The 17,500-nt window shown below is 41.9% G+C and overlaps 1 protein-coding gene across 1 annotated transcript in view; it reads right to left on the bottom strand.

The window, feature by feature from the left end:
• Positions 1-14,510, bottom strand: part of LOC132860493 (potassium/sodium hyperpolarization-activated cyclic nucleotide-gated channel 1) — a 103,609-nt gene extending 89,099 nt beyond the window's left edge. Inside the window, exons 1-2 of the mRNA XM_060891721.1 lie at positions 13,933-14,510; positions 1,652-2,075 (exon numbers count right to left, since the gene is read on the bottom strand). Of these exons, the coding sequence (XP_060747704.1) occupies positions 1,652-2,075; positions 13,933-14,303 (795 nt within the window). The 5' untranslated portion in view covers positions 14,304-14,510. The remainder of the gene's footprint in view (positions 1-1,651; positions 2,076-13,932) is intronic.
• Positions 14,511-17,500: the final 2,990 nt, after the last annotated feature.

Here is a 17,500-nt window from a genome sequence, read left to right as displayed (position 1 = left end):
TTTATTCTAACTCTAAACTAAATGTGGGAAAAAGTATGAGATGATTATTTTCCATTATTTTCCAAGGTCATTTTTTGGGGGTTCAGCTGTAGCTTACGTGGCTTATTATTAAAAAAAAAAAAAAAGAACAGACATGAGATTTAAACATTAAGACAAACACAAGAAGAACATTTATATTAAATAAATAAATCAGTTTAGAAAACAAATACGTGGAACTGATGATCAATGAACTAAAGTCATTATTAATGCTCACACAATTTCTTTACATTTTTCAAATTAACTTTCCAATATTCCTATTTTTTTTTTTATTATTATTATTTTTCATTTTCTGTTTCTTTTTTTTCACTTACATTTTACTGCCCCACTTAAACGAAAGACCTAAAAAGCAAAACTGGACTTGAAGTAAAGTCTAAAAAATGGAAATCATAAATAGATTTAAATAAATTTTTTTATTTAAGAAAAATAATGTATAATAATTATAGTATAATGTTTATTAATATAATTTATAATAATAATGTGACAGTTACTCCATTACAATAAATTGTAATAACAGAGACTGTGTTCTAACATAATGACTTTATCTCAGATCTAAGGACACAAAACCTTCCTCACACCTTCTGAATAAATCGAGCTCTGTGTCTCTGTGTCTCTTTCTGCATCTCTGTCTGCGTCTGTGTCTGTTTCTGTGTCAGTTTCTGTGTCTGTTTCTGCGTCTCTGTCTGCGTCTGTTTCTGTGTCTGCGTCTGTTTCTGTGTCTGTTACTATGTCTGGTTCTGTGTCTATTTCATGTCTGTGTCTGTTCTGTGTCTCCGTCTTTGTCTTCGTCTGTTTTTGTGTCTGCTTCTATGTCTAAATTTGTCTAGCATTTAATCAGCCGTGTGTTTGAACTTTTCCTCTGCGTCTTTGTCTCTCGTCTCATCAGACGAGGTGAACGCAGGTTACTTTGAGTTTTACCCCGACGCTCCTGTGTCATGCTCAGAATATTAATCTCTTGCTGTTTGTAGTTCTGTTTAATCTCAATGAAGGATTTCTTTTCTTTGCTAATCCCTTATTCGGATGCAGCGAGCACCTACACAGCATCTGGGGTTTGGACAAATTCTGCAGTTTGTCCTGAACAGAATGTATCCAAAGATCCAGAGCTGCAGCAAATTCCCATGAACTCAGAAAGCTCCGTTCATTTGAAAACGGCTAAAGTAGGTAAAAATATAAAAGTGACCATCCGGAAGCTGATTAATTTAACTAGCTAAATTAATATAGAGCTAACAGGCTGACTAGCAAACACACACATGTTAAGCTTTAAAGCTATAAAAGTATTTCTAGCTAACAATCTACTGTTAGTTAAACATTGAATATTTGCTAGGATTTTTGTGGCTAATCCAAAGATCTGACTTTTAATTTGGCAGAATTAAAAATTATACTTAGTTATTCATAATATGAAGCTATTTAACCAAGTAAACCTATTAAATTAGCTTGAATTTAGCCTGATGTGAGCTCTTAATTGTGTAAAAATCAACTATACATAAAACCTTAATTATGTTCTAGATTTTTTTATTGTTATTGTTTAGTGCAGATTTGATTACTGGTGTATGCTAATTATTTTTGAAGCGGAGCGTTCTGATTCGACGGATACCCCGGCGGTGTAATGCCTTACCTCCTCCCATTGGTGGATGTATCTGATGAGGCGTGAGAGGCGGAGCAGACGCAGCAGGCTGAGGATCTTGGTGAAGCGGACGATGCGCAGCGCCCGCGCCGTCTTGTACACCTCCGAGTCGAAGCCCTTCTCCACGATCAGAAAGATATAATCCACGGGAATGGAGGAGAGAAAATCCACCACGAACCAGCTCTTCAGGTAGTTCATCTTAATCACCTTGGGGTCCAGGATGATCTCCGAGCTCTCCTCGTTGACAATTCCCGTGCGGAAATTCATGACCAGATCCACCAGGAAGATGGTGTCCGAGGCCACGTTGAACACCAGCCAGGTGGTGGTGGTCTGCTCGGAAAAGAACGTTATTCCCACAGGAATGATGATTAGGTTCCCCATCATCATGATGAGCATGATCAAGTCCCAGTAGAACCTGTCGGAGGGATGAAAATAGCAGCTGGTCAGAGATTCGGTTCAGACACACACACACACACACACACACTCTCAGCAAGCATGCTAATCACGATTTCCAAGCTCTGTAATGAAAGGAAACTTGGCACAGGGAGGTTAATAAGGGTATGCAAATATTCTCAGCTTTTCAGACACTTTACGCTTGCGTTTTCTTCACGCTGCTGAAGGGATCGACAACGCACGAGTCGAGAAAGGCATCAATGTTTCCCGAATTATCGTCGTTGTTTTTGTACATTTTTAATATATTCATAACTAATAATACCACCTACAGCTAACCTTTTATACACAAATGAAATAACACCGTTTCATTTTCATGCTACATGCTAAGCTTCCGTAGCATCGTAACTTAATTTTTGTATTAAATTAGCGAATCAATTTAACTGCGCTAGCTAACCAGATACCTGAATTATCTGGAATTAAATAACCCCCTGTTCTACAAACCATTTCATTTTTTTATTTTTTTTTTTTCACAATTTTAACAATCATTTTAGCCTACACTGAAGCTAATTCTCACACTTAGCATAACTCACCTGTTAGTTATTACTGTTTACAGAAGACACAGAACTTTATTACAGTTAGATGCACGAACAATACCTTAATACTATCACTTGGATATTTACATTTGCATTCGAGCAGAAATTCACCAGCAGAAATTACAGTTAGCATGATCGTAACGGTGTGAGTGAGTTATCAAGTGAGTTGCAGTATCTGGTTTAAAATGACAGCTTTCATTAAATCAGCCAGTTTTGCTTTAAGTAAAAATATTAATGTAAATACTGACAATTTTTTATGGACAACCTGTTTTCGATGTGCATGTGCTGTTAGGTAGCTAACTAGCTAGGCTGGCCATTAGCTAGCTAGAAATAGACGTCAGAATTCGCTTTTTTTCTTGTAGATTCAATCTTTTTATTTTAGTGAATCATTTCAGAGAAAATAGTGCAACACCGTCGATGAGTCGTCCGACACTCGTCTCATTTACATCCAGTCAAATGCTCCCTACACTGACTGCATTACGTCCTCCTTTGGCTAGTTAGCATGTAGCTTTGATCGCGCGTATAAAACATTTGTTAACGTAATGCGAAATCGTGACTGTTATATGGCTGAGCAGCGAACAGAACGGCTCGGAGTTTCCAAGTCCAGCTCTCCCTGTGAGTGACAGTTCTATAAAAAACCCCACCTCATCTCTCCCCGTCTCTCGTCTGTCGTCTCTCGCCCTCTCTGAATTCTGACAGCCGGATCCGAGCCGCCAATCAAAACACAAAATGTCCGAAAGCCTCTATTTTCACCCGCTGCTCTTTTATTAACCTTCGCTTGCACCTGGGACAAGCTGAGCGGCTCGGACGGTGCACCAACCTCCAGACAATTCCACTCAACAACACTCTGATGAATATATGTGACAAATTATTCCACAAAAAAAAATGTTGTTATGTTATGTTCACTTTAGTGTTAGCTAACAAAAACGACCAAACTAGCTAGCTAGCTATAGCGCATATGTTCTTGCTTACTTACTGAAACAAAGCACAATCGGTTTAGAAATATTGTATAAAGCAATTCTGGAGGATTTCTGGAGGCTGATTGTTAGGAGAAGACCATGCTAAAGATGCTAACCCTTTGTACCAGCACACTAGCGCTAATGGAAATGAAATGATTTGACATTTAAATCATTATAAAGAATTGACTTGTGTTGTGTCTGTGAGTCGGATTTAAACGAGTCAGGACTCAGTGTGAGACGTGTGTTTGTTCCTCTGATAATAATCTTACGTTGAAGATTTTTGGATACAAATTCGAGCTTTTCCTTTCTTTGATATTAACATTTACTTTGGAGACAGAAACATTTGTGTGGAAAAAAATAACCGAATCTTACTCCTAGTATTGTAGAAAAAACAGAAATAGTGATAAAACATTACAAATTCCTGAGTGTCTACTTTCGTATTGCTTCATATTAACACCACTGTGGAGTGAGACACGAGGAAGACGTTCAGTCATCAACATGGACACGGAACAAACAGGAGGAATCTCCAGAATATTGTTTCTAATATTTTCCTACAATCTTCTCAGGACTATATAAGTGTGTGTGTGTGTGTGTATGTGTGTGTGTATGTGTGTGTGTCTGTGTGTGTATGTGTGTGTGTGTGTGTATGTGTGTGTGTGTGTATGTGTGTGTTTGTGTGTGTGTATGTGTGTGTGTTTGTGTGTGTGTGTGTGTGTTTGTGTGTGTGTGTGTGTTTTCCTTCGTAGCTGGTTGCATTAAAAAAACACTAACAAGCGACAAAGAAACTGTTGGTTTTTTCCAGACGTGTGTGACGTGTGAGACACAGACATGCATGACGTGTGAGACACAGACGTGTATGACTCAGAGTCGCTCTCACTGACAAAGGATTTGAATCTTTGCAAATTAGACACTTGTACCCCAGACGCTCCATTTAAACGTAAAAAAACCCATGAAGTTTTCTATACTGAGATGTCTGTGTATCATCTGTGGAAGGAGTCTCCAGTGTGAGTAAAAACTAGAGTTTAATAGACTATAAGAAAAGAAGTATAACAACAATGTGTGAACTTAGTAATGTAAAGTTTCATTTGATCCTGTTATGTATATTACAATGAAAACACACACACACACACACACACACACACACACACACACACACACACTATAAACAATATACACCGTTCCATACAGGACGTTCACAGATGGTAAAAGAATGAAACCTGACTCTAGCTTTGTAGTTCAAGCAAACATGTACAGTATACACAAAGATAAACACACACACACACACACACAAAGAGCAGTCAGTTATGCAAAGTACACTCTACACACTCGCATTCTCTCTTATGCAAATAAATATTGATTTTTTTTAGCCTCCTACACACTCTTCTGCATTCTCTCTCGCCTTTTTTTCTCTTTCTCATACACACGCACTCGATAGCCATGTTAATGTGTCAGGCTAAAGCTAAAAGGCTCATGGAAATGTCTCAGTCACTGATAACAGCATTCGTCTATACGAAAATAGATGCTTTCAAGACTGGTATCTGGTGCTGAACAGCCCAGCGGTGCCCCCGTAACAGATCTGCTCCGAGCAACCCAAGCGCCGGGGACTTGCTTTATAAATATCTCCCGATCATGTTTCTGATAATTGTGCATCCTTCGTCCTGAACCGTGCATCCTGCTGCTGAATAATATCCACCTCAGCTACTCTTATGGGCGTTAGCGGCGTGTCGTGCTCAGGCGCTCGGCTCGAGTTGCATGTCGGCGTCGCTGAAGCGTGTAAAGGCTTTAACATGCGTTCGGCTTTAATAGAGCTCAGGAACTATAGCCGTGATGATGGTGTAATTGAAGGCTGGCGGTTTTCAGACAGTGGGACCACGAGTACGTTTGGGACCATCTGCCTCAGAGGTGGGTTTCAGAGAGCAGCGAAGGTCACATGGAGAGACGCAGAAGTCTCTTGTGTCATCGTGTCTCTCATCATCCCTGTTGTGTCTCTGTATTTGATGCAGGCACGTGAAACATCAACACGGTGCACAGCTTCGGGTTCGGGTTCGAGTTCTTTGTTGCCGTATGTAGAACAGACCTATAATAACAAACGCTGACACTGGAGACTCCTTCCATAAATGTTAAATAAACATCTGCAAACCGAAAACATATCAGACCAAAGTATGTTCATAAGAAGGTGTGATGTTCAGCTGAGCTACTGTCAGAGCTGCTGTTAGAAAAAACCAAGCAACTTCCTCTTACCATCATGATCCAGAACTCAGAAATAACAATTCAACATGAGAATGATTTGTACAACAGTACAAACCGACTGGATATCTGGTGTAATCATGTTGAATTTGTGTCCATCTGATTGTTCTGGTGTGTTCTGGTGTGTCCTGGTGAGTCCTGGTGTGTTCTGGTGTATTCTGGTGTGTCCTGGTGAGTCCTGGTGTGTTCTGGTGTGTCCTGGTGAGTCCTGGTGTGTCCTGGTGTGTCCTGGTGAGTCCTGGTGTGTCCTGGTGTGTCCTGGTGTGTCCTGGTGAGTCCTGGTGTGTCCTGGTGTGTCCTAGTGTGTCCTGGTGTGTTCTGGCGTGTCCTGGTGTGTCTTGGTGTGTCCTGGCATGTCTTGGTGTGTTCTGGTGTGTCCTGGTGTGTCTTGGTGTGTTCTGGTGTGTCCTGGTGTGTCTTGGTGTGTCTTGGTGTGTTCTGGTGTGTCCTGGTGTGTCTTGGTGTGTCCTGGTGTGTCTTGGTGTGTTCTGGTGTGTCCTGGTGTGTCTTGGTGTGTTCTGGTGTGTCCTGGTGTGTTCACAAACATGACGGTGTGTTACTGAATTTAAACCTGCGCTCTGCACTGCAGCTGGAAAAACACAGCTAGACTAATTAAAGAGCACCAGAGGGCATCATTCTGGAAAAAGTGAGACGCATTCAACAAGGACCTTCATCAGACTATAGGACATGTCTCTGAAGCCAGGGTGGAAAAAAGAGGGGAGAGAGAGAGAGAGAGAGAGAGAGAGAGAGAGAGAGAGAGAGAGAGCTAGACCAAAAAGCATCAATAATGCAAGGAGAAGTTGCAGCCTTTAAAAATAGACTTTAAACTTGGTTTAGAAATCGAATGCTGTCTGATGATAAAGATGATGATGAGGATGAGGAGGAAGATGATGAGAGAAGGAGGACGAGAAGGAGGAGGTGGAGAAAGAGGAGAAAAAGTAGGATGAGAAGGAAGATTAGGAAGAAGAGAATGACAAAAAAGAGGATGAGCATAAAGATGAGGAGGAGGATGAGAAAGAGGAATTGTATGTAGAAGAGGAGGATGAGAAGGAGGAGCAAAATTATATGAAAAATGAGGAGGACAAAGAGGAACATGAGGATGAACAAGAGAAGGAGGAGAAGAAAAAGGAGGAGGAGGAGGAAGAAGAGTAGTTAGTAGAGGAGGAGGAGGAGGAAAATGACAAAGAGGAGCAGAAAGAGGAGTAGAAGGAAGCGAAGGAGGAGAAATAGAAGGAGAAAGAGGAGCTTTAATATAAATCCTGCTTCTTTTTTTCACCTGTAAACAGCTGATTTATTTATGAGGCCGAGACTGAATGTGAGATGGTCAGATATCTGATAAATCCTTCTGTGAATCGCGAGACAAAACGTCTAACCTGAAAGTTTCCACAGAGAATCACATCAATCATTCATAAAGTAAATCTCTTTCGTTATAAAACATTATAAACCCAGATGTTTGTTAAGAGTTGTCATGAATTCCAACATCACACAATATTCATAACTTTACACTGAGCTACAATGCTAACGCAGCTAACACGTTAACATCTTCTGCTATCTGTCATTCCATGTGAGTGTACGGAGCTAGTACAGTGAGCTAACTCAGCTAATCTGATCTCAGAGCTATAGGCTACACTTCTACATCAGATTAGCTAACTCAGCTAATCTGATCTCAGAGCTATAGGGTGCACTTCCACATCATTTTAGCTAACTCAGCTAATCTGATCTCAGAGCTATAGGATGCACTTCTACATCAGATTAGCTAACTCAGCTAATCTGAGCTCAGAGCTATAGGCTACACTACTACATCAGGTTAGCTAACTCAGCTAATCTGATCTCAGAGCTATAGGCTACACTTCCACATCATTTTAGCTAACTCAGCTAATCTGATCTCAGAGCTATAGACTATACTTCTACATCAGATTAGCTCAGCTAATCTGATCTCAGAGCTATAGGATGCACTTCCACATCATTTTAGCTAACTCAGCTAATCTGATCTCAGAGCTATAGGATGCACTTCTACATCAGATTAGCTAACTCAGCTAATCTGAGCTCAGAGCTATAGGCTACACTACTACATCAGGTTAGCTAACTCAGCTAATCTGATCTCAGAGCTATAGGCTACACTTCCACATCATTTTAGCTAACTCAGCTAATCTGATCTCAGAGCTATAGACTATACTTCTACATCAGATTAGCTAACTCAGCTAATCTGATCTCAGAGCTATAGGCTACACTTCTACAGCAGATTAGCTAACTCAGCTAATCTGATCTCAGAGCTATACAGTAGGCTACACTTCTACATCAGATTAGCTAACTCAGCTAATCTGATCTCAGAGCTATAGGCTACACTTCTACATCAGATTAGCTAACTCAGCTAATCTGATCTCAGAGCTAAAGGATGCACTTCTACACAAACACACACCTTTCATTTCATTTAAACACAGCTGAAGATATTTTGTAATGTGTTTGTTACTCCACGTGCTAAATCAGCGTTAGCAACTAGCTTCACTTCTACGCTTGCAGAGCGAGACAAGCTAACGTCAAACGCTAGTCATATCTGGAGTAATCATTAGAATTCTGGACAGGAATTTTTTCACAGGATGAACAAACAGGTAAATCGCCATCGTGGTCGTTTCACACAACAGAAACACAACGCTATTTACCCTTGAAGACCACGTCTCAAACGTCTCCCTTAAATGCACAGGAATCTATGGCATAAATAATGAGGTGTCAGAATCCCTCAGTTTCAGCTTCCCAGTCTCGCCGTTATAAACGACATGTGAGGAAAAAGCGACAGAACTGCATCGTGGTGGAAATATGACAGAATTCCAACTCTGCGGACGGTGAAGAATGAATCTTACGAAGCGTTCATTAATCTTTAAAGCGGCTGCATGTTAAGCGGGACGGCATCGTGGGATCGCGTTTCCTTTGGTGATTGAAAACCTCACAGGAAGGACATGTGCTCACTGGGGTCATTAGTCCTTCACTCACTATCTCTGTGAATTAGTTTTATTACACCGGCAGCTCGGACTGTAGCACAGCCGCACATCACAGATGTACTTACCACGAAGTTGTCGTTTCTATAGCAACAGGGACCCGTGTATGGAAAGGAGTCTCCGGCGTCAGCACATTGTAACAGCTGCTACTTTAAGTTTTCTTACGTTTTCAGGACGGAGGAGTTTCCGCCTTGTTTTGCGGTTTCCATGGTAACAAAGAAACCGCCTTGTTGTTTTTGTGTTGTTGTTGTTTACCGAATAGGACTTTAATGTCAACTTCAACGTTCCAGTAACGTTTATTCTATCAAAAATAACTGTAAATAAATAAATAAATAAATAAATAAGGGGGGCACGGTGGCTTAGTGGTTAGCACGTTCGCCTCACACCTCCAGGGTTGTGGGTTCGATTCTCGTCTCCACCTTGTGTGTGTGGAGTTTGCATGTTCTTCCCGTGCCTCGGGGGTTTCCGCCGGGTACTCTGGTTTCCTCCCCCGGTCCAAAGACATGCATGGTAGGTTGATTGGCATCTCTGGAAAATTGTCCGTAGTGTGTGATTGCGTGAGTGAATGAGAGTGTGTGTGTGTGCCCTGTGATGGGTTGGCACTCCATCCAGGGTGTATTCTGCCTTGATGCCCGATGACGCCTGAGATAGGCACAGGCTCCCCGTGACCCGAGGTAGTTCGGATAAGCGGTAGAAAATGAATGAATGAATGAATTAATAAATAATACCAGATTCTTAATATTATATAAATATATAAGAATTTTTAATCGTCTGTAAAGTGCTGGAGAATAAAGCACTTTCATGGTAGTAACGCGTCAGAAATCCGCTTCATCCCATCAGCGTGTCGGTGATTATTGTCCTGTAACTGCACAACATGGTGTTTTTTCACTGAATAAACTAAAGCATGACGTCACGCCGGAGCTCGAAGCTGCTGATGCAGCAGTTCTGATTCAGCAGGGAGCAACAAAGCAGCATAAAAACTGAAATTATGGCTAGTAGAAGAACTTTATGGTGTTTTGGCTGAAATATGAGGCATAAAAATATCCCAGTTTGATAGAAAGCTTCTCTAATTGCTTCCTGAAGAACATAAAGCTTGACAGCAGAACGTTTAGTTTGCGGCGACGTGCACTTTACAACCTGGAGCTTGTTTTTTTTTTGGCCCAGATTCAGACTGAAGACTTTTGGTGTGCAGACAAACCTACGTCAAAAACACTAAATACACAAACTTACTAAACTACTTACCACAATGTCTGTATTAATACATCTATAATAAATCTCTAACAAAGTAGGTCACCTCAAACCTCTGGGGTTTCACACGTACGGTAAAATATATATGTGCATAATGTCTGTAGTGACAAAGCTTACATCATTTTATACAGTTATGGCAGTTTGCTTATTTTCTGTGTTTATAAAATGTATGAATAAATGTTAATGATGATGTTGATTCGTTCTATAAAGTAGTAATGATACCTGGTCTATATAATGACCTGACTCAGCCCTGAGGTGCACCAGACATACAGATCACTTTGCAGGCCATCTGTTGGGCTGCACAATGTATTTGCCCCCCTCATTTCCCCACCCCAGGTATTATTAGTGTACTGTGAACGGCTCGGTAAGGATAAGGTCATGCTAATCCGCACGGCGGACTCTGTAGCGTACAGCATCGTGATAGCGGAAGATATCGTTGGCTGGCAGCGCTGCCTGGTGATGACAGCATCGTTAGCTCCCTCGGTCCCTCGCTCCGTGTCTCTTTTGTTGTTAAGCTCGTTTGTAGGTGAGATGAAAGGGAGCGTTGAAAGCTCGAGCGAAAGAGAGTCACCTGAGAAGGAACGATGTAAAGGTATTACGAACCCTCGTCCCGATGAACCTAGCCGCGTGTCAAATACTGTGACATAAAACCGGATAAAGTGGCAGTTTTTTTTGTATCACAAAAAATACTAAACGTTTAATTTTTAGCTGCACTTTCGAGCTAGCTGCAGCACTGTTAACAAGTGGTGCTAATATGGCAACCAGTAATAAGAACATGACATGACAAGTTCATAATACAGCGACTGGAGACGTGTAGCCATTAAATCGCTGCTAGCATCATGAGACGAAAAGCATCATGAGACGTCCACTCACTAGCATCATTTCCGTAGCAACGCTCGGAAATTCTGTGGACTTCTACAACTGCTGACGTAGCAACGCCTCCTGGTTATTATCTCTGTGTCCAGAAGAAATACAAAACAAGCTGACAGACAGACGAAGCATCATTAAGCAGGATTGTGATATGTATATCATAGGAAGGTTGTGTTACATCATGGTGTTAGCAACAGCGTTAAGCTCATCCTGTCTCAGGTTATATCACTAATCTAAACTCACCTTGTCTCAGAGGGCGAGACCCTGCACAGGCCGCCATATGTCTCACTCACACAAATACACACACACACACACACACACACACACACAGGTGCAAGCAAGTTCACTGCACACTGGAACAATTTCAACTTCTATTCATAAACACTTGATTTAACTCCTGAAGAAAACTAACACTGCTTTGTTGGGGTGGGGTTGGGGGGTAGGTTTAGTACATTAAACACACTAAATATGCTGCAGTGTTGGAAGTACAAAAAAGTCAGCATATTCCTAGGATCAAGGATTCAACACTAAATTCCATGTGTATATTTTGACTTAAGTCCTCAATACTGAGACTTATCTCATCAAACACTGTTTACACATACTGTACATAGAGTGTTAATTCTACACCGTTAACACATCAAAAGTGAGCTATCATTTATTACAGTAAACACTGGTCCAAGAGTAAAATGTTAATTCTACACCATTAGTGTTAACACCTCAATACTGGGATTTAGCTGAAAACAAGTTAAACACTGACACTACACTGAAGTGTTAATTCTACATGGCACATCAACACCGATCTTTACTGCATCACAGTAAACACTGACACTACACTTAATACTTTTTAGCCTGTGTGTTAGTACAATATTACAAACAAACGTGACTCTTTAAGACTTCAGCATTCATTTAATACAGAATTAAATACTCTGGCAGTTAAATCAACACCTTCTGTACTCACTAACAGTGGATGTGTTAATTCAATGCTAGGAAACTAACGGTTTAGACAGTAATTTTGCCCCAAGGTGGTAATTCTTCACTGAGCTTTAATACCGCAGCCAGTGTCTCAATACTGAGGATAGTAAATCACTTAAAGTGTTTATTCTGTTTATTCTGCAAATTAACACAGTTTAGTTAACTGTAACGTTAAAAACTGCAGCTGATCATTCAGCATGCTGAACTTTACACACACACACACACGCACACACACACACACACACAGACACACAAAGGGGATTACTTGAGGCTCGGTACAGTGGAATGCGTGGACGTTACCTAGCATGCTTCAGGTCACTGTGTTACACTTGGCACGTGGGGCAAATCTAGACAGAACACTTCTAGAGTTCAATTAAAGGGGCAGTATGAAGTGAGAAATGAAACGTACACAGTGTCCCAGTTACCCCAAACATCAGTGTTGCCCTGGAGCCTCTGACTAAACCATCTGTTACTTAGCAACAAAACAAAATCTTTTCCTTTGAAAAAAACTGACGTTAGCGACAATTCCCAGTGACACAGACGTCTATTACACGCTAACAAAATTAGCCTTCTAACTCACCCAATATTTATTAGCATTTTTGATTCTAACTTAGCTTTTATTCATGCTAGCACGCTAGTGTGTGTGGTTTATTCTACCACTCTGATGAGACACTTGTAGCTGTATGCAGCTTTTAAAGGTAACGAATAAAACCCATTCATTCCATCTTATATTTGATTATTAAAGTATTAGCAAATCCATACGATGTACTGCCTATATGTTCTCGTTAAATAGTCTTTTACACGTTTAATATAATGACAAAATATAATGGAATCATTTTAAGGTTATGGTTTTTTCCATTTTTTTGGGGGAATGTCAAACAGTAAAGAGGAAATAACTGCAGGTAGGATCTAAAGTGGGAAACGGGGAAGTAAAGAAACGTCACGCCGTCAGTACATAAAGATCAGATCGTTTTTTTTGTGCAAATGGTCAAAGAATTGAGAAAATTTGTACTTAAATGTTGCTTTATGTTGTACAAAATGGCCTCCAGTCATGTCTTCACTGCTAGTTTGTGTATAGCGTTACTGTGTGTGTGTGTGTGTGTGTGTGTGTGTGTGTGTGTGTGTGTGTGTGTGTGTGTGTGGTGACTTTTTGTGTTAGCTACATCAGCCTTGTCAGTCCAGTGAAAATCTTGGCTGAAGCAGGAAGCACTGAACACTTTACACCTTATTTAAATCTGGTGTAAAGGAAAGCACACGAGCTGAACTACACCTTTAATGCCCCCTGTGCACTGGCTGGTGCAGGTGAACAATAATCACTGTATGTGTAGCCCTGCGCACTGGAGGTGTTCACGTAGGTAGGTGTTAAACTCAACACTGCATGTGTTCATTTCACACCGGTGGAGGGGGGAGGGGAGGGGTGTATCTGAGTGACGGTAATACACGCGCGTTTTGCTGCACGGTAGAGTGCTCGCGAGCTCTTTTCTCCGTCTTGGAGGTGTAAGTGTTTCATTATGTTTCTCTCTCTCTCTCTCTCTCTCTCACTCTCTCTCTCTGGGTCGCTTTGGTGTGGTTTGGTTCGGTTTACTGCAGACTAAAGAAGAGATGAGCTGAGCTCGTGCTTTGTCCCCAAAACACAAAAACCCCACCGTGCATCCACGGCTCCACCTGCTCACGGTCGCTCTCGCGCGCTCGCACTGAGTTCACCTTCACGGCAAGGGCATCGCTGGCTGAACCGAGCGCGCACTGCATGGATGATGCGCATAGAGGAGGATTGTGAGCGCGCGCTTGCGTGCGTGAGTGCGTGAATGCGCGCGCGCGCTAGTGTTTACGATCGTGTGTGTCTGTGTGTGATAAATGACACACGGTACGTATCTTTACGTCTATGTGTGTGTGCGTGTAAACATATATATATATGAAGGTGCCTGCATGAAAGTGTTAAAGCATAATGGGGAGTTTGGTGAGCGTTAAAGCGCCTTCCACGTCCACGTTTATCTCACCTGAAGTCGCTGTACGGGTGGATGATCCAGTAGCCGGCGGTCTGCACGCGCTCCTGCTCCTTCTCCACGGCTTTCTGGCTGCCGAACATCCGCAGTGAGAACTTGTTCACTCCGGGCTGCAGCATCGCGCCGATCTGCCGCTGCATGAAGCTGTACTGCTGCTGTCGGATCTCGGAATCGTCACACAGCCCCACTGCAGCCTCCTCCCGGTCCCGGTCCGTGCCCGCGCTCGCGCTCACCGAGTTGCCGTGCTCTTTGGACGCGCTGGGACTCACACCACCTCCTCCAATGCTTTTCTTCGCCGAGTCTCGCCTCTGCACCGAATTCCCCGCGTCCGCTCTCTCGTCCCTCGAGCTCGTCTTGTCCTCCATGACGTCTGGAAGCGGGTGCGCGCTGATTAGTTTGTTTTTGTTAATTTGTTTTTTATCGTCCTGTAGTCACGGAGAGGTGGAGCGCGCGCGGAAAGGAGCCCCGCCGGAAGCTCCCTCTCGGCTCATTTGATGTGCTTCGGCTCGCGCGGCTCCTTTTGCCGTTCGGGCAGCACGCGCACTGACACCGCGCTACTGCTGAAACCGGGCAGAGGATCTCTCTCTCTCTCTCTCTCTCTCTCTCTCTCTCTCTCTATCTGTCTCTCTCTCTCCCCCACTCCCCCCTCTCTCTGTGGCGCCCTCTAACGGAAACCACGTCATTATTTCATTATTTCAATTCACCTGCAACGACAAATAATTAGGTACAAAACAAACATCAGCAACAAAAGAATAAAACAATTAAATATACACGACAATAAATCCATAAATGATTCAATCAATAAATCAATTAACTAATCAATCAGTCAGTCGATCAATCGCAGAGCGATTAAAACAAAATATTTTTGAATATACAAAATATATATACAATTAAAACAAATATAATCAAAAATAAACAATCGACTAAAAAGCTTGTTTGTTTGTTTGTTTGTTTGGTTTGTTTGTTTATTTTGTTTCTAACACATTTCTTCACAGTGAGTGTTTAATCAGAATGTTTAGTGTTTTCTTCATGAATGAAGTTGCTGCTCCTCACGTGTCCTCCGGTGACTGACGTGTCAGCAGCGTGTTGAAGACAGAAGTGAATTAGTGACAGTGTAATCGGATTATGGAGAGATAATAATCTCCAGATCACACATTGGGTTCTTCCTGTTCTGGAAAGTGATCTACTTAATAACGCATAGGTTTATTACATATAGTTATTAGATTTCAGATTAAAATTGTACATCCTGTAGGATTACCATCAGAGCTTTATTTAAAATAAGACTTTCTTCTTCAGCGCTATTTGCAGATGATGTTGGTTCTGATCGGGAGCAGGATGTCTTTCTGCTCATCTTAGTCCTGCTGTGATTGGACACTTTTACATCTAAACATATGCAAAAAAAAATCCACATTGTTCTCACTTCTCAGCTGGTTTCTGTAGATTTGTACCTACTGCTGTAATCATAATGAACATCTCAATCCCAGTCCTATCTGGTATATTATGCTATCTGGTATCTCCATCCAGATCTCTATCCATATCATCATCCAGTTCTCCATCCATATCTTCATCCACATCTCCATCCAGATCTCCATCCAGTTCTCCATCCATATCTCTGTCCAGATCTCCATGCAGATCTCCATCCAGATTTCTATCCAGATCTCCATGTACATCCTCGCCCACTTCTCCATCCAGATCTCCATGCCAATCTCCATCCATATCACCGTCCAGTTCTCCATTCATATCTCCATGCAGATCTCCGTCCAGTTCTCCATCCATACCTCTATCCAGATCTCCATGCAGATCTCCATCCAGATTTCTATCCAGATCTCCATGTACATCCTTGTCCAGTTCTCCATCCAGATCTCCATGCCGTTCTCCTTCCATATCTCCATGCAGATCTCCATGCCGTTCTCCATCCATATCTCCATGCAGATCTCCGTCCAGTTCTCCATCCAGATCTCCATCCAGTTCTCCATTCAGATCTTCATGCAGATCTTCATGCAGTTATTCATCTACATTTCTGTCCAAATCTCCATGTAGATCTCCATCCAGATCTCTGTGCAGATACAGGACTTGTTCCTGGTAAGACGGTGATGGTGATGGACACATCCAGATAGTCAGATAGATACACAGATTTGCAGTGTTATGTTTTGACTTTGTTGCTTTGTGTATCTGTGTTTTAAACTTTGTGAAGTTTTCTAATAAAACACATGCTGACTTTAATCATTAGCATTTTATCTTTTTTCATTCTGCACTTAGCATTTTATATTTCCTCCTCTCAAACCATCATCTAGAGATAAGTGGTGCACAGATCTATGTGTCATTTGGAACAGCTATAATTATCATCTCTCTCTTAATGATCTGTAGTCAGCATTAAAAGCCACCTCAGAATTACAGGAAGAAAAGAAAAGCCTTGTGAGAAATTAGGTGTTAGCTTTAAAAACCACTCAGAGTCACCAGATTAATGTATTTGTGTAAACTGTGGGGTAAATAAGGTCAAGAAAAAACCTCATGAATGACGAGTGATGAAGCGGGAGTGAATTTGATCATGCTGAAGATGATTATTTTACTAGAACAGGATGTTCCTGAGCGGTTTATTCCTCTTACACCACAGAAACTTCTCAACGTTTGACACCAAAACTAATCCCACAGACAGCGTTTGAGGTTGAAGTAAATCAGAACAGAACATGGACGTACGATACGACGGCTCGTGTAAAGCAGCTGGCTCTTGTTTTTTAGGAGAAGCGATTAGTGAAGTCACGTGGCGTTGTGAGTATGAGGGGCAGCGGTGTGCCAGCGGTGGGCAAAGAGGAGAAACGCTGGTGCAGATTACCTGCTGATGAAATCCATGCCAGTCCACCTGCTCCCTGCATCCAGACCCGTGTGTGTGTGTGTGTGTGTGTGTGTGTGTGATCCCTGAATGTCCTCAGCTCATCCCGATCTTCACCCTGTTTTGCTCATCTAAATTCAGCTTTTGAGAAATCAGAAACGGAGGCAATTCATCGCTTTTTTCCCCCCACTTATATTCGTCTCGTTCGGAAACAACCGGTAAAGAGACGCATCCAAAAATGGAGAGGAATCACATTGAATCTGAACAAAAGTGTTACAGCGTGAAGTCTCAGGTTTGAAACTTACACACGTCAAACCTGACTGGAATTTTTTATTCCACTTAAAATGTAACAAAAATTTAAGAGGCAGGTTTCAGTGTTAGCTTCGAATTAATAAAACGTCTTTACACGTTTTCTCGCCTTCGTACGGTGTTAAGGAGAAATCTGTAAATAAAACGTTAGGCCTCGTTCCCTGTCGAGTCAACAACAGCAACGTCTTTCGGACCATAACGCGACCTGAGCACGTCGGTGTCACGACCCCACGGCACGGCGTCAGCCGCGATCAGCCCGATCTCTCCTATAAGCATCCTATAAGCCGTGTTATCATAAATGAAGCAGATGTGCTTTTATTTCTGTTTTTATTTTGGGACGGATTAGTGCGTCTGCCAACTGTTCCCTGTTGTGTAACTTGGGTTTCAGAAGAGAGAACATCGGAGAGAACACGAAGTCATAAG

The sequence above is a fragment of the Tachysurus vachellii genome, chromosome 17 (assembly GCF_030014155.1).
Source record: "Tachysurus vachellii isolate PV-2020 chromosome 17, HZAU_Pvac_v1, whole genome shotgun sequence".
In the NCBI taxonomy this organism is placed as follows: domain Eukaryota; kingdom Metazoa; phylum Chordata; class Actinopteri; order Siluriformes; family Bagridae; genus Tachysurus; species Tachysurus vachellii.
Note: the sequence above shows the minus strand (reverse complement) of the source record. Positions and strands in the feature narration are given on the sequence as shown.